Source organism: Erythrolamprus reginae, chromosome 1, assembly GCF_031021105.1.
Source record: "Erythrolamprus reginae isolate rEryReg1 chromosome 1, rEryReg1.hap1, whole genome shotgun sequence".
Lineage (NCBI taxonomy): Eukaryota > Metazoa > Chordata > Lepidosauria > Squamata > Dipsadidae > Erythrolamprus > Erythrolamprus reginae.
In genome coordinates this window covers 201,854,531-201,877,102 of record NC_091950.1, presented here as the reverse complement: position 1 = coordinate 201,877,102, position 22,572 = coordinate 201,854,531, and the positions used below count along the sequence as shown (strand labels likewise).

The window sequence follows — 22,572 nt, the reverse complement described above, 5'->3', positions numbered from 1 at the left end:
TTTATTATTTATTAAATGGAGAGGAGAGAAAGTACCTAGACCTAAATGTGGACTATAATAGGAAACTGGTAACTAGAGTTCCTACCAGAACTTACTATAAGTCATAACTATCCCTTTGCTTCCTTTTTGTTTTTGTTTGGTAGGGTGTGGGCGTGTCTGTCCATGGGCATTTCAGAGTTGCTACAGAGAGGACCGTTTTTGCAATGCCAGAGACAGCAATTGGTAAGCACTACACATTGCATTTTATGTTGCCTTTTCATAGAGAAGCAGAAACTACTGTGTATAATACTGGCTAGAATATGAAGAGTCAAGTTGCTACCCTGCTGCGGTACTTAATAATATTGATCAAATCACATACTCTGACAATAACATCCCACAAAGTGTCTGTGGGAAGAAAATTCACCTCCATGTATACCACTTAGAACTTACAGGAGAAAACATTAGATGTCTTCTGAATAACAATAATGATTTGATCTTTATTTCTTGAATTCTTGAATACTTCCAATCATGGAGTGTGCTTTTTCATTATAAGGGAGAATTGTTCCTGAATCCTTTGCTTATTTTTTAAATATGTGCAGAGCAAGAGACTGGAATTTGACCAAAAAACTCCCTTTTCTTTAAGTAAAATTAGGACATTATCATCAGAGACTAGCTACCAGATTAATTAAGGAGCAACAATATAACGCATGGGAGCATCACATAGTGTTTGCACAGGATCCCAAAATGGGAAAATAGATTTTAGGGGAAAATGGTGACTTAAAATAAAAAAATGAAAAAGTAATTACTGTCACTTGAAGTCTCACTATGTTTAGTTTAAGAACATCTCCTGAAACGTAATGATCTCCAGAAATATACATTTGTTTTTAGAAATTATTATAGCACTTATTCCATAGACCACAGGTTGGAAATCATTTGTTCAGAGATTATTCTTTTGAATAAATGCATTTTGTTCATGGAGAGAAGATTGGGACATCATTAGAAAGTTCGGGAAGAAAAGCAACCGGATGAACTGAAGCAAGAGAAAGCCGAAGGCTTTGGGGTGATTACCCTAATCAAATGTGCTCCTTTGATCACACAGCATCGTCTGTGCAGTTGCCATTCCAGAGTGTCTGTTAAGTTTGTATTTTTGGCTTTGAAGATGTACTGAAACAAATCCAAGGGTGGATAGATCAAGTATTAAAAACTGCTTTAGAAAGATACGCTCTAGACAGCCTTTTTTTCAACTGAAAGTGGCAGTTTTGAGAGTGCAAATTGTGGCATTGTGGTTAGGTCTGATTTGGATAAAGACAGTAATGAAGAACTTTCATTGACTTCTTATCTCCATTGTGACTTAAACCAGTGTTTCCCAACCTTGGCAACTTGAAGATATCTGGACTTCAACTCCCAGAGTTCCTCAGCCAGCATTTGCTGGCTGGGGAATTCTGGGAATTGAAGTCCAAATAACTTCAAGTTGCCAAGGTTGGGAAACACTGACTTAAACCATTATCAAAGGCTCTTAACCATTTATAGGTTAAGAAAACCTTTCTTCCAATATGGATGTGAAAGGGAACTGCTCAGTTTGGGGACTGTAACCTAAGCGTTAAAATCTGGTCTATTCTCCCTCAGTATTCATAAACCAAAGGTTTGGTTTTATACTTTGTTTTTGTATGTATTCACTTCCCAGAGTTACCCAGGATTTGGGTAAGTTAGAAATATGAAATGAATGCGTTCCATAGTGTCCCATTTTATTTGACCCTGAGACTACTCATATACTGACGAGGTGTCTAAGCACAAGGTTTTTAAAATAGCTAGTATGAAAAAATAGTGTCATGGATTTGGCTTCTGAGAACTATCTATCTGAAGGAATATAGCATCCAGGAATGGTTAACTCCATCTACTAGTTGATTGGACTGAGTCTGTCAAAGTTGTTTAAGTCCCACCTCTGTCACTACCCTTGGCAGCTTTTTGACTCAGTCACTCAGCTAGGACGGTTGTGCCAACCATTCCTCCAGTTGTAACAATTGAATCATTCCTGGTTGCTATATTCCTTCAATTCTTATAACAATGAGCGATACCTGCTTGACTACCATTTCAGCAGGAAAGTCACAGGAGAGTGTATTTGCAGCAACAGCTGCTGTTATAGCTGCCTCTCACAGCTTAGCTCTGACTAAAAGAAAAAGGCCCAGTGGCTCCTAGCATATCAACACAATTTCCCATATTAATACTATCTTAAAATCTGAAGATGGCTTTGAAAAGATAATTCACACAAATGTAAAGTTTGAGAAAAGGGTCTTACACATGTTCTGCAGTAAACCGTATTTTGTGATGTTGCTACTAATATTTGTGCCCCACAACAATTTACAAAAGCTCTTCAAGTTAAAAGGGGGGAAACGTTCCTCTTTGTGGCTATCAACTTCGGCAGAAATCTTCAGAAAATTGTGTGGGCAAAAATGGTGCAGCATGTTTTTCCACAAGATGAGCAAAACACCACAGGATTCATTTTCAAGCAAAGCAGCCCACTTACAAGGCCTAGTTATTAGCAGGGGGGGAGGGGGAAACAGCACTTATGTTTTAATTATATGGCTCTTTTTCATCATGCATATCTTTCCCCCTTTAATTGCAGGTCTTTTCCCTGATGTGGGTGGAGGCTATTTCTTGCCAAGACTTCCAGGGAGGCTAGGCCACTTTCTTGCTCTTACAGGATTTAGGCTGAGAGGAAGAGATGTCTACACAGCAGGAATTGCAACTCATTTTGTAGAAGCAGAGAAGGTAAAATAAATAACAGTTATGGAATGTGCACCTGGAAAAGAGAGGAGGATATTTCAGTAGCATCACAGTTTCTCAAGGAAGAGGCAGTACATTCTGAAGAGAACCCAGTCCAGGGCTGGATGGGAGAGAGAAGAGGTTCAGAGTAGTCAAATCCCTTAACATATATTTAATAGATTAGAATCTTATAACTTTAGTCTGGCAAGATTCTGTCTATTAGGTACAGTACAGTAGAACCCCGACTTACGAGACTAATTGGTTCCGGAAGGAGGCTCGTAAGTCAGAACGCTCGTATGACGAAACATTGTTTCCCATAGGAAACAATGTAAAGTCAATTAATCCGTGCAACAACAAAAAAACCCGCGGAAGTTAGCGTTCAGAGACAGCTGCGAAGCGGCGCGCGTGTTTTAAAACGTCAGAGCCGGCCTGGGGGGGGTCGGGGGCTTCCCCCCGAGCCCCCTAGGCCGGCTCTGACGTTTTAAAACATGCGCGCCACTTCGCAGCTGTCTTCTGAAGCCGGAACGCTAACTTCCGCGTTCGGTTTCAGAAGACAGCTGCGTAGCGGCGCACGTGGTTTAAAACATCAGAGCCGGCCTGGGGGGGTCGGGGGCTTCCCCCCGAGCCCCCTAGGCCGGCTCTGACGTTTTAAAACACGCGCGCCACTTCGCAGCTGTCTTCTGAAGCCGGAACGCTAACTTCCGCGTTCGGTTTCAGAAGACAGCTGCGAAGCGGCGCACGTGTTTTAAAACGTCAGAGCCGGCCTGGGGGGGTCGGGGGCTTCCCCCCGACCCCCCCAGGCCGGCTCTGACGTTTTAAAACACGCGCGCCACTTCGCAGCTGTCTTCTGAAGCCGGAACGCTAACTTCCGCGTTCGGTTTCAGAAGACAGCTGCGAAGCGGCGCACGTGGTTTAAAACATCAGAGCCGGCCTGGGGGGGTCGGGGGCTTCCCCCCGAGCCCCCTAGGCCGGCTCTGACGTTTTAAAACACGCGCGCCACTTCGCAGCTGTCTTCTGAAGCCGGAACGCTAACTTCCGCGTTCGGTTTCAGAAGACAGCTGCGAAGTGGCGCGCGTGTTTTAAAACGTCAGAGCCGGCCTGGGGGGCTCGGGGGGAAGCCCCCGACCCCCCCAGGCCGGCTCTGACGTTTTAAAACACGCGCGCCACTTTGCAGCTGTCTTCTGAAACCGAACGCGGAAGTTAGCGTTCCAGCTTCAGGAGACAGCTGCGAAGTGGCGCGCGTGTTTTAAAAGGTTGCAGCCGGCCCGGGGGGCTTGCCAGCACCCCCCCCCAGCACCCCAGGCCGGCTGCAACCTTTTAAAACACGCGGGATACGAGCGCCAAGGAGCTGTCTCCTGAAGCCGAGACAGCTCCTTGGCGCTCGTATCCCGAATGTGAGCTCGGGAGGCGAACAAAAATGTCGCTCCCCTCCCAGCTCTTATCTCGAGTAGCTCGTAAGTAGAGCTGCTCGTATGTCGAGGTTCCACTGTATAAGCAAATAAAGAATTGGACTCAATTGGATTTCACTGTTTCTTCTTTAGGCTTGGGCCTGACAGTTGCTGCTTATATTGCATCATTATTCCTAGTTTTGTGAGAAAGGTATATTTTTAAATAACCTCATGCACTTTTTGATCAGGTGATTAATACTCCATTTGTTTTTTGACCCTATCTGGTTTAATTTGGTATTCATAAATAAATTTCTAGGCTACCATCCAAATCAGAACTCAGTACATGCAAATCTGTTGTTTTCAATACCTTGTATTCAGACTTTGTTGTGTTTTTCTCCTCTCCCCGCCCTACGTTTGTGTCCCATTTCTAGGTTGAGGGGAGGGTCCTTTGGAAAATAGACTTTGGACTACAGTGTTCCCTCGATTTTCGCGGGTTCGAACTTCGTGGAAAGTCTATACCATGTTTTTTCAAAAATATTAATTAAAAAATACTTTGCGGTTTTCCCCCCTATACCACGGTTTTTCCCGCCCAATGACGTCATATGTCATCGCTAAATTTTCGTCTGCCTTTAATAAATATTTTTTAAATAAACTTTAATAAATAAACATGGTGAGTAATAATCTAAATGGTCGCTAAGGGAATGGGAAATTGTAATTTAGGGGTTTAAAGTGTTAAGGGAAGGCTTGTGATATTGTTCATAGCCAAAAATAGTGTATTTACTTCCGCATCTCTATTTCGCGGAAATTCGACTTTCGCGGGCGGTCTCGGAACGCATCCCCCGCGAAAATTGAGGGAACACTGTATAGGAAAAAAGATGTTTCTGCCATTCAGTAGCCAATCCAAGTCCTTTTGTTGATAGAAACGAGGATAGGATAAAATACACCAGACGTCATAAAATCTTACACTGAAGTGGTTTGACCCCCTGAAGTCCGTACTCGTATTGGAAATTTCTGCTTTAGATGTCCACCAACAGATGGAACTTTCTAAAAATATTATAATGCCCTAAACGTCAGTTGCTTGCCCCCCACTTCCTTTTTATAAAATGTCATGAAAGAGAATAGAGGTCAAACTGGATTCCCAAGATTTCAAACTGTTCTATTTTTTATAACATCAGTCTTGTTATAAAATTATATGAAATTATAATTTTTCAGAAGTTAGAGTTCTATACTAGTTGTGGAGATATGGCTTGCGGACCAAAAAGAAGAAACCAAGTTTTTCTTGTAACATTGTTTTGTAGATATCTGACATCTCTTTTGATACAATCAAGAAAAATTACATAATTTTTCCTAACAAAAATGTGATTGGATAATATTAAGGCTTGTATTAAACAAAGTGCTGGCTTTTCCTCGCTCTCACTGTTTAAATGCTAGATTGTTTGATGAGGTTCAAACTGCGAATATGACAGTAGATTTGTATACTTTTTATAACTATTTTATTTGCAGATGGCTGCTCTTGAAAAAAAATTGATAGAATTAATATCCCCTACAAAAGCAAATATTGCAGATGTTTTGGATTCCTATCATAAAGAGGTAAATGAAAATTAAAATATACAGTACTGGTAGATTTCCTAATAGATAATCTTTATATACAAAGCACACATCTATTAAGAAAGTCTGTCTTCATTTTTAACGACCCCAACGAACACCCATTGTTTCAGCTAAAATGGAGTTTGCCTGTCACTCTCTCACAGACCAAATCCAGCCCTGTTGGCATCCCAGCCCCTCACCTTTTGCGCGCCTTTGTATCTGCTCCGCTGGGCCCTTTTGGTTCTGGTGCCCAGAAACGGCTGACATTGCCTCGCTTCATCCCTCTGGCGGGGCAGCCCGGTTCTGCACTCTGCTGCTCAGCACAAACGCACAGCTTTTAGAGGAGGCTTTTTTGAAACCTGGGGACAGCAAAAACGGCCTCCGCTCTCTGAAAGGCAAAAAATGTGTGCTCGATCTGACAGGGCAATGCCTCACATGCCTTTGGATATGACTTCACTTGCCACCTATGGCATGCATGCCATAGATTCACCCTCATGGGCCTAGAGTTCGTATGTATGAACAATTTGGGTAGAAAATGAAGTTGACGCTAACTTCTTAAGAATAAGATAAACTAGACGCAATCCTGAATTGAAATTCATTTAAAAAAATAACAATATGAAGTATGAATTCCAAATGCTAAGAAATATTGAAATAATGATCAGAGTTTGGTACATGAATGATGCAACAGTTTGGTACAGCAAACTTGGCATACTATGTTTGAAGTAAACAAAATTTTGTGAATTATTCCTTTGAGTTTTAAGTTTGAGATTGTTTTCCTTGTTGATTTAGGAAGCAGCATAAAAGAGCAAATAACATCAAATAAAATATTGTTCCCAAATATTTGTTCTTCTGCTGTGTCATAGGGTTATTCCTACATGGAATACTTAGAAAAATGTTTACTGTTTTTCTATTATAAATTTCAAAGGTGCATTCTATATATCTAGTTATATGTAATTAATTCTAAACTCATTTGCTTACTTCCAAATAGATACATACAGGATTTTTCTTTTGTAAAATGTTATTTTTTTAAGTAACTAGACTTTTGAAATTTACAGAATGCATCACATCTTTAAATAAATAAATAAGAAGGCGGTTACTCTCATCTCTCCATTCGTTAAAACCTTGTGCACTGACAGAAACTGAGCTATAAATCTTACAGTTTGGCCACATATTTTAGCACTTTTGTTCTCCGTCAGCAAAATGGACTGAATTTATGCCCATAGCAAGATGTTTTCTACAAAGAGGAAAGGTTATGATGATCTGCAAATATTAAAAGTTAATGGAGTGGAAGCAGTCTGTGGAATGTCCAGGATATTAGTGCTGGGCCTTTTGTTATGATTTGTAGCTAGTATTACTGTATTACAGATATGTTCATATTACAGAAACATGACATGTAACTTGTGAAGAACTAAAATTCCGACAATTTTCATTCGCAGATAGAATGTTAGTTATTGCACTGACCCTTCTCATCATCAAAATGTGCTAAGCATATTTATGTAAAACAATTTCTTTGCCACAGTGGGATGTTGTAGATTAGATAGATGGATGGATGGATGGATAGAGATAGATAGATAGATAGATAGATAGATAGATAGATAGATAGATAGATAGATAGATAGATAGATAGATTAGAGAGATATTGTTGATAGGAAGCCTGGAGCTAGAATTCAAAATATTAGGAGAAGGAGATCAGGCATGTCTTCTCACAAACAGATACAGCAGTGCTTTTCTAATCACAATAACAAAAATAAATATGGGCTATTGCCATAATGGCTTCATTAAGAGAAATAGCATGTTGTGGCCCATCCATGTCCTGCATAGCTGGTCACAGATCCAGAGAATTGAGAGCCGGTTGTGGTGCAGTGCACATAAGCTTGTGCGCCTGGCACCGGAGTCCGATAGCAAGGAGCTCAGAGAGGATGTGGTGCCAGAAGCTGAAAGCCAACCAGGGCCTTCTGCACTTCCTGAGGTGCACATGAGTGACTCAGAAGAAGAGGAGGAGCCTCTTCTTGATGCTATGGTATGCCGAGCTGCTAGAAGGCAGGAATGATTAAGCAAGAGGAGGTCTCTGTGTGAATAGATCTGTAAAACAATTGGCCATGCCCCTAGGTTATTTAAGGTTTAATCACATAATTATTTAGTGCAGAAGCACACTTTCATTTTGTTCCAGTTGTTCAGTTAGGCTTCTCTCTTGGATATTATTGTTTCAGTTATGGTTTACAAACTGGCAATTTGGACTAATTATATCCAGGCTTCCGGCCAATTCATAGTAAGTTCATGAAGGAGATCTGTGTGATCAAAGAAACGATCTGTTTGCTTTGGTTTATGCTTGGACTCTGGCCCGTTGTTGAGACATTAATTAGCAGCTGGCACCGAACAGACTTATTTGTCTGATTTCTTAAAATTTGAAAAAAAAATCAGCCTCCCTACTCAGAAAATGTTAGAAATAAATGTTTAAATGCTGCAGAATCAGCGTGAGTGTCCCTATTTCCTGGGTGGGTTCGTTGCTGGAACAGAATGTAGCAGAGGCTTTGTTTTTTATAACTATTTTAAATGATTTGACACCTGAAGGCGTTTTGTTAACTTTTTTTCTCTTAGTGCAAACTTGATCAAGAAAAAGAATTTATCCTTGGTGAACACATGGACAAAATTAACAGGTACACAAAAATAGTTGTAGGCCTATAGAGGGCTGAATTGCCTACTATGGCCATAAATGAGAATTTATTTATTTATTAGATTTGTATGTTGCCCCTCTCCGAAGCCTCACCCCATAAATGGATGAAGAGAGGGGTCTTAATTTTTTCTCTGCCTGTTTCTGTAAACTTTTTCAAAGTTTTCCCAGCTGGGCTGCAGTGCTAGCTATGGGCTGTGAGAAAAGAACTAGGATAGTGAAGATACAGTGATACCTCGTCTTACAAACGCCTCATCATACAAACTTTTCGAGATACAAACCCGGGGTTTAAGATTTTTTTGCCTCGTCTTACAAACTATTTTCACCTTACAAACCCACCACCGCCGCTGGGATGCCTCCGCCTCCGGACTTCCATTGCCAGCGAAGCACCCGTTTTTGCACTGCTGGGATTCCTATGAGGCTCCCCTCCATGGGAAACCCCACCTCCGGACATCTGTGTTTTTGTGATGCTGCAGGGGAATCCCAGCAGGGGAATCCCAGCAGTGCAAAAATGGGCGGTTTGCTGGCAAAGTCCAGAGGTGGGTTTCCCAGCGAGGGGAGCCTCAGTGAAATTGCAGCATCACAAAAACACAGAGGTCTGGAGGTGAGGTTTCAAGGACTTCGGTGTTTTTGCAATGCTGCGATTTCACTAATGCTCCCTTCGCTGGGAAATCCCACCTCCAGACTTCCGTTGCCAGTGAAGTGCTCGTTTTTGCGATGCTGGGATTCCTCTGCAGCACCGCAAAAGCACAGAAGTCCAGAGATGGTGTTTCCCATGGAGGGGAGCCTCAGGAGAATCCCAGCAGCGCAAAAACAGACGCTTCAGCTGGCAAAAGGGGTGAATTTTGGGCTTGCACGCATTAATCGCTTTTCCATTGATTCCTATGGGAAACATTGTTTCGACTTACAAACTTTTCACCTTAAGAACCTCGTCCCGGAACCAATTAAGTTTGTAAGACAAGGTATCACTGTACTTTGGTTCATCGGGCTATCTGTATATAACATAAAGCTGATACTCATCAGTACTCCTTCCATGATTGTGGCTGAAGTTGTTTTTTGTTGTCCATCCTGAATAAATGTAGAATGGTATTCCTCCTCACTTCTGGCACTCTTCATATTTAAAAATGGGGAAATTGCCACTATGAGTAGCCCTTTAATGGTTATACTATTTTTGTATGATTGGTGAGGTTGTCATCTGTAATAAAGTCATCTATTTGTTGATTTTTCCACGAAAAATGCAATGAATCAAACTTAATTTTCAGAAAAATATACTGCACTGTTCTATTGCTTAAATATACAGGTCTATTGAGTAGCACTAATGAGCAATATGCTGGCATACTGTGGACTTCCGAATTCTTTCTTTTTTTTCAACAGAAGGAAGTGATTAATCCCTGCAGTAACATCTGCTTCTTAAATAATGATTATGTCTTAGCTTGACTGCCTGTAGGACTTTTTAAAAAAGAAGTCACAACAACAACAACAAAATCTGATATGAGAGTGAATAAACATTTAAGGGGGAAAAGCAGCATTTTCTAATTCAGTGCAAAATGTTAGAAGTTTGGGTGGACCTTTTGAATCTGATGTAGCAGTTTGGGATTTACCTTTTGGGGAGGTTTCTAGGGGGGTTGTAGGAAGAGTGGGGCAAGGTATAAATTGGGTGTCTTTGGAGATTGGAAGTCAAGGGATTCAGCTGTACTTCCAGCTAATACAAAATGTAAGGCATTAGGTTTCCACCTTAAACACCCCCTGCCCAAAAGGCCATTGATATGTCTGATTCTGTAAACTCTGGCAAAAGCACGGAACAGTAAATCAGATACATTGCCTACCTTAGTTCCACTCTAAGTTGCAGAGCCTCATTAAAACAATTATATCAGCACAAATAACCACACACAAAAATAACAAAACCCACAAAATTTCTGGTGCCATATTCATTTTAAAATGTGTCAAATTTTATATTTTTATTGAAGTTCCACCATAGTGGCGAGGGGAGAATTCATAGTTCAGATTATTTTAATCTTAATTTAAAGGTATGATATCCTTGCAGTTTATATATTACATTTACTGATATGCCTTTTTTGCACGCTAAAGTACCTATTGCTCATCGTAGGTGGCAGCACTTCCCTCCCTCTCAAATAAGACTCATTTTGACTTAACATTTTCTCTTTTCAGTCTTTTTTCAGCAAATAGCATGGAAGAAATTGTCCAAAAGCTGAAGAAAGATGGATCTCCTTTTGCACTTGACCAATTAAAGGTAATGTTGCATTCAATTTTTATCTGATTTGAAGGATGTCTATATCCAGTCACTTTAAGCGGCATTTTGATGCCTGATGCATTGCCTAAATAAGGGAGCACACGGCCTTTTAAGATACTTTTATATTAACCAGAAAGCCACCTCCCAAACTGTGACATAATATAGTTTTACTGCCTATTTGCCTTTCCATTAAAATTCTCTCCAGCCTTAAAATCCAACAATATTCATTCAGATTCCCTCCATCATGGGACAAATTGTCCAATAAATGGTGAATGAAGGTATTTTCTACATAGCTTGTCGTGTTCTTCTACCTTCTGCCTTTTTCCCTAGTGAGGGTAATAGAGCGCTTTCTCCTTCCCTCCTCCCCCCCTCTCTCCTCTCATATCTTTTTGTCTCTGTTTGTTTATTTGCTTATCTGTCTACCAATGGTGGGTTGCTACTGGTTCGCCCAGGATTGAGTGAACCGGTAGCAGCAGCGGGAGACTCCACTCACCCACCTGGATGTCATAAAAATGCTCTGCACATGGACAGAAGGTTCTGCGCAAGCATAGAAGTGTTGCGTGCATGCAAAATGCAGTTTCCCAAAACGGTAGCAAAGGTAATTGACCCCACTACTGCTGTCTACCTATCTACCTGGTTGGCTTCTTTTTTGTCTAAAAAGCATGATATAAACCTATGAATTTGTTTGATTGTTATTCGTCTCTGAAGAGGCTGAGTTATTTAAATTATTTAAATTGAAAATGGATTTCCTTATGAAATTAAATGTGAGGAAAAATACCAATACAGTAGTACTAATTATATTAATGAGTTATTAGGCCATATGTATAGTGCCAACTGTTACTTTTGGCTATGCTGGTACTTAATAAATATATAACTATAACTACAATCACAATCACAAGTACAGTGGTACCTCTAGACACGAGCTGCTCCACATGCAAGTATTCCAAGTTACAAGCCGCGACGGGAGCGAAATTTCTGTTCGACACCCGAGGTCAAATTCGGGATACGAGGCGAGCTTCCACTAGGTGGCGCAAGAATCTCCTTGTTTCCAGTTATCTCTGCACGAAAAACAAAGTCTAAAGGCATTCGTTCGAGATGCGAGTTGATCGACTTACGAGCTTGGAACGAATTAAACTCGTATGTCGAGGTACCACTGTACTATATATATTTATAGGGATTTACTTTTTCTTCTGCACATTGTGTTCTCTCTGCAGCTCAAGCTAAGAACTTCTAATTAATAAAATACTACATATAGTCTTCTACTTACACAAGATCAATTCAATCGAGCTGAAAATTTCAGTTGCTAAGTGAGACATTTGTTAAGAGAATCACTGCAGTTAAAACAGTTTCAGTGAATTTGGCTTCTCTATTGATTTTGCTTATCAGAAGGTGGCATGACCCTCAGAACATGTAAATACAAACAGGTTGCCAAGGATGTGAATTTGAGCACATGACTATTGGGATGCCGCAATGGTTGTGTGAAAAATGGTTATAAGTCACTTGTTTCAGTGCCATTGTAACTTCTGTCACTAAATCAATTTTATAAGAACTTTTGTAAGGACTACCTATATAAGCCAAGGGGAGAAATAAGTTATACAATTTAAAAACCAAGGAGTTCACCAAGGATTGGTATCACCCATGGGCAGCATAAAAATACTAAATAAAATATAAATAAATAGTGTTGATGCAAATTCCATACTCAAACCTGAAGTCCTATTAATGATAATAGTAATAATAATTTACATAGCCCATAAGTCACAAGAACAAATTTAGTTCTTTTCTGAAAAATGTTGCCAACCCTTGGGTGACAATAATATAATAGGTTTCTAGGTACTTTTTGCATAAAAATAATAAAAAATGAAGTTGTGTCTAGATTATAGAAAGAACAGTAAAAATGCTGTAACTTAGAGGTTGAACTTACAAATACTGTGAAGAATATTTATTATCTTAATATATATTTTTATTTCTTTTCTATTTTTCAACTTTTCTTTTGTTGCACGTTTTGTTTTTTCTTTGATTTCTGTTTTCTTTTATCTTCCTTATTTTATATCAAACTGTTGTTGCCAACCCTTAGCCTACTTGATTACAGAGCATAATCTTGAAAAAGCCATAACATCACCAGTAGTGATGGGCGAACTGAACCCGCATAATTTGGGTCCGTACTGAATTTTGCGGTGTTCGGGATGCCGAACACGAAATTTTTCCAAAGTTCGGGCAAAGTTCGGGGTCATGTTCGGTGTTCGGAGCTTTGACGTCACCAGCAGGTTGCTAAGGATGCCAAGGTGATCACTTCCTGGATTCCATGGAATCCAGGAAGTGATTACCTTGGCATCCTTAGCAACCTTCCCGTGACGTCAAAGCTCCACCCCTGGAATCTCTTCATGGGAGGGATTCCCCGTTCGAGTTCGGTTCGGGTTCAGCTGAATTTTGCGCAAAATTTGGCTGAACTTGCCGAACCCGAACACCATTGGGTTCGCCCATCAGTAATCACCAGCTATTCCTATCTATGCAAAGAAATGCATATATCCAGTGGTGAAACTCTGAAGAGATTTGTCCTTTAATAAAGTTCCAGATCAATATTTATTTTCTGCAGAACATCTTGGGTTTTTTTTCTTATTCATTAACTAGGTCCCCCCCACCCCCATGCAATTAATATTTTCAGGTAGCGGTTGCATGGTTTTTCTCCATTAACCATAGTTAGGGTGAATTTCAGTGAAAATATAGCACTATACCACGGTCACTTCTGAGAGAGATGGAAAAATAGAAAAAGTAGGAAATAAAGGCTAGAGGGAACAAAAAAAAAGTCTTATTGAAAATGTTTTTGCCTTCATAGTTTATACATTTTAAGGAGGGCATTTTCCAAAGCTTTTTTTTAAACATGTGGAGTTGTTGCTAATATTCATTATAATGAAACTATTAGCAGTGAAATGGCTAGCGCATTTTCCTCTACTCTGCCTTCGGCTAGTAATGTTCTTGGTGTGCTACAAAGTTAAAAATGAATGAGACTGTGCTTCACACATTGCTGTGGGTAATTTGTTTTTCCTCCTTGAATATAGGCTTCCAGTAGCTCTACTGCAACCATACATAAGAATATATCCAGGCTTTTTGAAAGTTTGACTGCATTTATGTATTCTGTTGCTTGAAATTAAATTGAAAGTCTGAATGAAAGTAACCTGCAGCTGATTGCAGTAATCAAAAAGACAAATTTCCACATGTTCTTAAACAGTTTTACATCTTTTGATTTCCAGCAACAGATGGGGAAACAGATCCTTCCATTTTGTTTATGCCTGCTATTAAGGCAACTGGCCTGTGGAGCTTGAGAGGTTATTTTTTGTTTGAAAGCTGAAGAAGTAAATTTATGTTACTACAGTTTCCCTACAGGGAAAAAGGGAACATCTGTTCAACTGTGCATGTAATAGCACTTAGACTTATATGCCACTTCACAGTGCTTTATAGCCCTCTGTAAGCAGTTTACATATTGTCCCCAATAGTCTGGGTCCTCATTTTACCGACCTCACAGCAATGGAAGGTTGAGTCAACCTAGAAGCAGTCAGGGTCGAACTGCTGGCCGAATTAGCCTGCAATACTGCCTTCTAACCACTGTGCCACCAAGGCTAATATATGGCACCGAAGTAATTGATATAAGTTATTTACTATTGAAAAGAGAGTTTCATTTTTTAAGTTTTGGCTTAAAGGAGGTGAACCTGAGTTTCTGTTTTATTGGATAGTTTAATTCTCCTCTTTAAGTTAAAAAAAATAACATCCAGGAATTTTTTTTTGCATGGTTGTTGTCAATTAATTAAGACAGGATAAATGTAATTAATTAATTAATTAATTAATTAATTAATTTTAGCCTGCCTTTATTATTTTTATAAATAACTCAGAGGCAGTGGTATATCTTATATTCCTTCATCCTTCTATTTTCTCCATAACAATCATCCTGTGAAGTGAGTTGAGCTGAGAGAGAGTGACTGACCCAAAGTCACTCATCTGGCTTTCATGACTAAGGCAGGACTAGATAATAGAAAACACTTTGACTGACTCCATAAAAATTCAGTAACACACACACACACACACACACACACACACATTTACATTCCCATCTTGACAAAGTTACACTGTTTGCAAACTTCTATTTGTTCTTCATTAAATAAAACCAGCACCTTGCTTTGTTTTTGCCCTCAGCTATTAGGAAATAAGTTCTGGAGACCTCACCTACAAAAAGATATTGACAAAATTGAACGGGTCCAAAGACGGGCTACAAGAATGGTGGAAGGTCTTAAGCATAAAACGTATCAGGAAAAACTTAATGAACTCAATCTGTATAGTCTGGAGGACAGAAGGAAAAGGTGGGACATGATCGAAACATTTAAATATATTAAAGGGTTAAATAAGGTTCAGGAGGGAAGTGCTTTTAATAGGAAAGTGAACACAAGAACAAGGGGACACAATCTGAAGTTAGTTGGGGGAAAGATCAAAAGCAACATGAGAAAATATTATTTTACTGAAAGAGTAGTAGATCCTTGGCACAAACTTCCAGCAGACGTGGTAGATAAATCCACAGTAACTGAATTTAAACATGCCTGGGATAAACACATATCCATCCTAAGATAAAATACAGAAAATAGTATAAGGGCAGACTAGATGGACCAGGAGGTCTTTTTCTGCCCTCAGACTTCTATGTTTCTATGTTTCTAAGATGAGAATGTCACATTTATCCCTTTGCTGATACTGTATATAAAAGCAAGACTTACAAGTATGAAAGGAACAGTTTTCCCTTGTTATTTTATACCAGTAAAAATGTGCACCCTTTGGAAAGCGCAGTGACACAAAAGTAATGAAAGAACATTAAAAAGTTATAAAATGATATTTCTCCTGTCCTTTATTACTGATAAACAAGTAGTGAAATGCCTAAATTTCTTTTGTTTTGCAATAGCAGTTAAAGTCACCTGAATACTGATGAAGAATATTTAAGACATACGTCATTGTAAAACATCAGATTTTCCTAATTTCACTGTGCTTAAGCATTATCTTTTAAAGCAGTTCTTTTTAAACAATAATGAAAAATTTACAACTGTTTTATCAACAAAATACATAACAACAGCAATAGCATTTAGACTTATATACCACTTCATAGTGCTTTTACAGCCTCTCTAAGCGGTTTACAGAATTAGCATATTGCCCCCAACAATCTGGGTCCTCATTTTGCCCATCTCAGAAGGATGGAAGGCTGAATCAAGGTTGGACAGCTACAGCAATGCACTCATCAGTAGAATAAAACAGGTCCAGATGGAACCCAGTGAATAAAACAATAAAGCAAGTAAACACAAGAGTTAACCCTCCAACAGAAGATGGCAGAAGAAGACAGGAGAGGTGCTGGAAAACCAGTGGACAGGACAACAGATTAGACTGCTAGAATTTTCCAAAAAGAGAGCCCTATCAAGTGACCAGTTATTGAAGAAAAGTACCTGAATCTAGTGGATTCCAATATTGCCTCCAGTTAAGAGAAAACAGGGACTCCTCAAATACCAATGCTATGAAACAATGATCAAACACGTGGAGTTATGCAGGAAAAAGAATGTAAAGTGCTTAGTAGTCTTTAAAGTTATTCAACTAAGTCATTTTGTATATACTGTACCACATTTCCCTTTTCCTAGTTTATCTTTTCTTTAAAAAAAAAACCATCCCAGAATGAGTAGCCTTTGAAGCCCACAGAACTGATAGTAATTTTTTTTTTAAACTCACCACTGGAGCAAAGTCCATGACATCTATCACAGTCTATCAATTGTGAATACTGTATATATATTGCTCTTTTCTCTTTCTTTTTGTGAAACATCATTTTAGATTGGATTCAACTTCTGCTTATACAGTGGCACCTCTACTTAAGAATTTAATTCATTCTGTGACCAGGTTCTTAAGTAGAAAAGTTTGTAAGTAGAAGCAATTTTCCCCATAGAAATCAATGTAAAAGCAAACCCATTAGGAAAGAAATAAAAACTCGGAATTAGGGTGGGGGGAGGGGGAGGAAGAAGGGGAGGAGAACAGTCGCTGCCCAGAGCGAAGGGAACATTTCTTTTCTCTGGGCACTGGCAGAGGTTTATTCCCTCTCCAAGCACCAGAGAAAGGAAAATGCTTTGTTTGCTCTGGACTGCCAAAGCCTCCTTAAGCGCCACCGAAAGGCTCCTCTAGCAGCCCAGAAAAGCCCAAGATGACCGGGATTAAAGGGGGAATGGCAGGAAACTGGCCAGGCCTTCATGCTGCTCTCAAATTTCCTGAGAAATTTTTCTGGGCTCTGGTTCTTAAGTAAATAATGGTTCTCAAGAAGAGGCAAAAAAATCTTGAATACCCGGTTCTTATCTAGAAGAGTTCTTAAATAGAGGCATTCTTAAGTAGAGGTACCAGTGTACTGTCATTTTATATTTATAGTGGGATGAATGTAGCTGTGTTCCTTCCCAAGTCCAGCCACATGATATCAGTTCTTACCACATACGCTGAAGCAGTTAATAATGAAACCCAATCTACTGTATGATTGGATGTAACAGATTCCTATGTTTTGTCTTTGTTGTTGGGCAGAAAGTTAATAAGTGCTTATTAAGGGGAAAATGGAGAAAACAAAATATAATTTTCTATCTTCTGGACTTTTGGAACCTATGGCAACCCAGAATATGTTATGTTTATTGACAGACCAGAGTGGAATTCAATTCAGTTATAAGATGGAGCAGAGAGAAACCCTGGCAAGCTTTCAAGATTCTGTTATTCTACAATAATAAATAACATTTCTGGAACCCATTTCTTGACCTTCCTTTAACTCAAAAGGCTGATATTGCTAGACTCAATTAACAAACATTGCACACAGGAGAAAGGCTTGATTAGTAAAGCTGCAATTTCCCAGAAGATCCCTTAATCTAGGGCAGCTTCCTCTCTTCACTGCACAGCTGTTCATTCATCCATTATTATTCTTTCCACAATGAGAAAAGAAGCTGTTTCTCAAACATTGTGGTTGGTGGTTGGATGCTGGTGTTTTGCGTGCCTGCCCATTTTCCACCCCTCTCTGTCTCCTTGGTCTGCATGAGTTGATGAATACTGCAGCTTACCAAGATTTAAATCCTCCTTGCAAAAATCAGGATCACTCTCTCTAGACAGCATTTTTATCAAAAATAAATTAATCTCCTCTGTTAGCATATAATCTGTCTTTCACTTAACTGATTGGTCCTTCATCTATCCTTAGTTCAAATTCTTAATTTTGACTGTCATCTCTGTGTGTGTGTGTGTGTGTGTGAGAGAGAGAGAGAGAGAGAGAGAGAGTCATTGATGCATTTCTTAGCACTTTCCCTACCATTCATATTTTCAGCTATTTCTTTTCATCCTTTCTTTTGTACTAGAACTACCTTGAATCACCAGTGCATAAAACTATCTAACTTGTTAATGTTTCAGGAATATCTTATTCTGAAAAATGTTCTGGATGAAGTCCGGATACAAGACAAGAGAAACAGACTTTCTACTTTTGTCTGCAGAATCAAAACATTGGCAATGAATAAACTATTCTGACTCATGTAGGATTGGCTCAAAATGGAATCCCACAAAAATAGAAAAATAAGCTACTTTTTGGAGAAATCCACAATTGACTGTCAGCTACGCACAGACGCACACACAGTGCAGTGTTTCAAAAGATTCCCTGCAAACAGGGAGAGAATATAAGGTGGTCTGATAGCAGAGTTTTGCAGAGTCACTGCTTTGAAAATTACAGCCTGAAAAGCTGCTGGAAGCAAACAGAAGCTGGGAGTTCTGTAATGATCTTAGAGCAGAATAAAGAGGCTGCTTCTGCTTAGAAACCAGTAGGGAGTGAGAAGTGGCAAAACAGTAATTCATTGCTATCCATTTTGTTGTTCCATGGCCTTCTAATATTTCCCCTCCTTGCCAGAGCTTTTAGAGCCAAGTAGAGAATTCCATGTCTGGAAGAAATTGGGAGCTCTAATGCTCCTCTTGAAGTAAGTTTTAGTGAATTTCCTCAGCTTTGCCAAACATTGCCAGCCTTAGAGGTAGTCCTTGACTTATGACCTCAGTTGAGCCCAGAATTTATGTTGCTAAGTGAGAAATTTGTTAAAGTGAATTTTGTCCCATTTTACAACTTTTCTTGCCATGTTTGTTAAGTGAACCACTGCAGTTGTTGAGTTAGTAACACAGCTGTTAAATGAATTTGGCCCTTGACTTTGCTTGTCAGAAGATCACAAAAGTGAATCGCGTGACCCCAGGGACACTGCAACCGTCATAAGTAGGAATCACTTGTCAAGCATCCAAATGTAAGTCACATAGCCATAGGGATGCTGCAGTGGTCTTAAACATGAAAAACATAAAACGTATGTCACTTTTGTCAGTACCGTTGTAACTTCAAATGGTCACTAAACAAACTGTTATAAGGTGAGGACTACCTGTATTGTAGTACGCATTGCAATTTTCCAGGATCTCCACTCCCTTCGTTCCATGATATTTATTAGTAGGCTTCAGGTTTCAGCCAAACTCAGTTAAGCTCATTCTGGTTATTTCTTCAGAAAAAGTGGCTTCTACATTAGTTCATCAATGGGTACCGGGAGCGAGATGCCACAGATTCATGCATTATAACTGATAGTTTGGATTCTTAACATAAAATTGATAAACGGTGTGTATCCTGCACAGAGGGCCCCCACTGGAAGGATAGGTCAGTATCAAATTAGCCCTTTTTAATGAACTCCCGACTGTAGAGGAAATTAAAGGAACTGGAACATTAAGGATGAAAGCAGATGCTGTTAATAAGTTGGTCTGTGTTTGGAGTTTTGTGTCTGTGTGATGTTTGCTTTGTTTTGCTATTTTGCAGAGGAATATTTGTCCTCTTATTGCTTCCCTATTAAGCCAGCTGGTAGTGACTCATGTAATCAAAAACCAGAGGTATAAAACTCCTGCTTGTGCTTGCAGGGTCTGCCCAGCAACTGCATGTTAGCAGATCTAAAGGCCTAAGCAAAATGGGTCACTGCTTTTATCAACTGACATCTGGGGGTGGGGGACAGGAGAACTGAGTGATCAGGAGCAGAAAAATAGTTGAGCGCTGGAAACCTGCCACTTGTTCCAATGGGTTAGTAGTTTTAATGTTTTTATAAAAAGAACAGCAATTGGTAAATTTGTTCCTTTGCCCGCTGAGCACAGTTAGCTTTAAGGCAGAATGTTATCACGAACATTCTGTAATTGTTGAAGCTTCTGTATCTACATTCTATGAAAAACTTACACAGACCTTATTGGGCAGCAGATAAATCGCCAGTCCAGACCCAAGAAGGCCCCCTCCTTTGAGAAAGGAAGTTGTATATCACCTTACCTGTTGTGGTTAGCTCTGGCCCAGCTCCTGCCCCAAGGAATGTGCAGGTGGATGTGGGGGAAACATCCACATGCCGCAGGCCTGTTTTGCTCCCGATGGAATCTGCCGACGAAGACTCCTCTGACCAAGGAAGTGTGAGTGACAGGGAAGAGAGGAGTTTGGCAGATAGCCCAGGAGGAGATCAATCATCTGTATCATCCTTGGATTCTGAACAAGAATTAATGACACATCCATGCATGCGTAGAGTGATGCATAGGAGACAACAACTGAAGGATTATTACAAGAGAAAATGAGGCCACCCGTGGTTGGGTGGGGCTGCTGTAATTAGTGCTACAGATAAAAAGAACAGCGTGCTGGTTTAGCCTTGTGGCAGTTTATCTGATTCATTGTTTTGTCAAGATTGTGGTTTTTGTGCTGTTCAAGATTGTGTGTGGACTCTCTGGACTTTAGAATTGGACTCAATTTCCCAGTTATTGGGTGAGCAATTGGATTACATTTAACCTGTGCCTTGTGTGTACCAGAAAATCCCTTTGACATTTAAAAAGGGAGCTGTTTCTGTTTTTCTGTTTATAAAAACTTTTGGGTTTTCCTTTTATCGTGTGGTGTGTGTCTTCCTGGACTAATTACCCTGTAATTACAGGCAGTTGAAACACGCAGGCAGAACATTACCCAAGCACAGATTTCCTTCAGTTCCCCACAGCTAAAAAAGTTTTTATTTCACTCCTGTCTTTTAAAAGAGAATTATTATGGTCTCCCAGAAAGTAATGCAACACATTTTTTTCTCAGCCTACAATACAAATGTGAAACTTTAGATTGTCATTATTTGAATTGTCAGCAGTGCATGTGTAAGTTTTGCGTTTCTTCAGACAGATAGCATAGCTGCAGCAGTATTTTGAAATGGCGTTACAAGCAGCATGTCATTGAATTTCTCACTGCGGAAAAAGAAACTGTTGGGAACATTCACAAACGTTTGTGTAGTTTATGGAGAATCTGAAATCTACAGAAGTACGGTTAGTCACTGGGCACAGAGAGTGAGGCCATTAGAGGTGATTCACACAGTGCAGAAATGGCTTTGTGACCAGAACAAGGAGTGGTACTGACAGGGCATACACGCCCTTATGTCTCGCTGGAGGAAGGCCATAGGATGGGACGGAGATTACGTGGAAAAATAGGAAGTGTAGAAGAAATATATTTCTTCCTTGTGTGTAAGTTTCATTGTGTTCAATAAATAATTGTTGAAGAAAAAAAATGTGGTGCATTACTTTCTGGACAACCCTCATAAACGAAGTATGTGCCTTAAAAATGGCTCCAACTGAAGCATAGTCTGCAAACAAAACAATTCCATCTTTTACCTCTTTGACTGTAGGGTCATCAACAAGCACCAAGCAAACTTCTTGAAGCAAACATTGCCCATTTTAATAACAAATAAATAGTGCTTTGAGTATTTTATCCAGAAGCCTACAGCTCCATAAAATCAAACCATCTTCCTAAACAGCTTTTTTCACTTCAACTTGTTGTAACACATTATTTATTTGATTTACTATCTGCCTTTCATTCAAGACTTTAAGGCAATGTACCCTATGTTTGCTCCTCCTGTTTTCCCATAATCCGATAAAGGTTGTGTTGAGGCAGAGTGACTTTCCATGGTTCAGGGTAGGTTAAAACCTGGATCTTCCCACTTGTGGAGTACTTTGGCTCAGGTATACTGGCATATCCATATTTCCATGTAGTCCTTGTTTAACGATCACATGCACAGCAACCATTCAAAGTTATAATGACATTGAATAAGGACACTGAAGACCAATTCTTGAGGACGCAACCATGGTTGCGATCACAATTCTGGGGCTTGACAGCTGGCTTACAATTACGATGGTTGCAGTTCTTGCAGTCATACAATAAACATTTGTAGCCGTCATTGTTGGCTTTTGATAAGGAAAACCTGCAGGAAAGCTGGCAGGAGGTCACAAATGGTGATCATTGCCATTTGCTTAATGGTGGCAACCAGAATGGCTGTAACAGTTGTTGTATGTCAGTACAGTCATATAAGATAAGATCATGCTTAGCATCGGAGTTGCCACTTGCAGTCCCCCTTGTTAGCAATCATCATTATCCAATAGTCTCCTGACAAATCTTTCTTGGTCCTCTCCATGTTATTATGTTAATCTTTTTATATCAAATGCTACAACTCTCATTCATTTTTTTTTTACGGAAGATTACTCTTTAAAATTGAACCTTTGTATGGAGATGCATCCCTTTTCATAATACACCATAATTAAGTACTTCTTCACAGAAATGTGTACTTTCTGTCTAGGTTCCATTATTTTATTGCAGTGTTTCCCAACCATGGCAACTTGAAGATATTTGGACTTCAACTCCCAGAATTCCCCAGCCAGCGAATGCTGGCTGGGGAATTCTGGGAGTTGAAGTCCAGATATCTCCAAGTTGCCAAGGTTGGGAAACACTGTTTTATTGAGACTGGAGATTATTTTGCATTCTTTCTTTCCCAGTTCTTCTGTACACAGAGATCTTTTAATTCCCTTGATGCCCAGAGAGCACTAGTTTTATATATTTTATATACTGCCATAATTGT

General features: G+C 39.6%; 1 protein-coding gene across 1 annotated transcript in view; it reads left to right on the top strand.

The window, feature by feature from the left end:
• Positions 1 to 22,572, top strand: part of HIBCH (3-hydroxyisobutyryl-CoA hydrolase) — a 70,702-nt gene that overhangs the window by 39,337 nt on the left and 8,793 nt on the right. Inside the window, exons 7-11 of the mRNA XM_070731946.1 lie at positions 144 to 222; positions 2,603 to 2,748; positions 5,634 to 5,720; positions 8,316 to 8,374; positions 10,558 to 10,639. Of these exons, the coding sequence (XP_070588047.1) occupies positions 144 to 222; positions 2,603 to 2,748; positions 5,634 to 5,720; positions 8,316 to 8,374; positions 10,558 to 10,639 (453 nt within the window). The remainder of the gene's footprint in view (positions 1 to 143; positions 223 to 2,602; positions 2,749 to 5,633; positions 5,721 to 8,315; positions 8,375 to 10,557; positions 10,640 to 22,572) is intronic.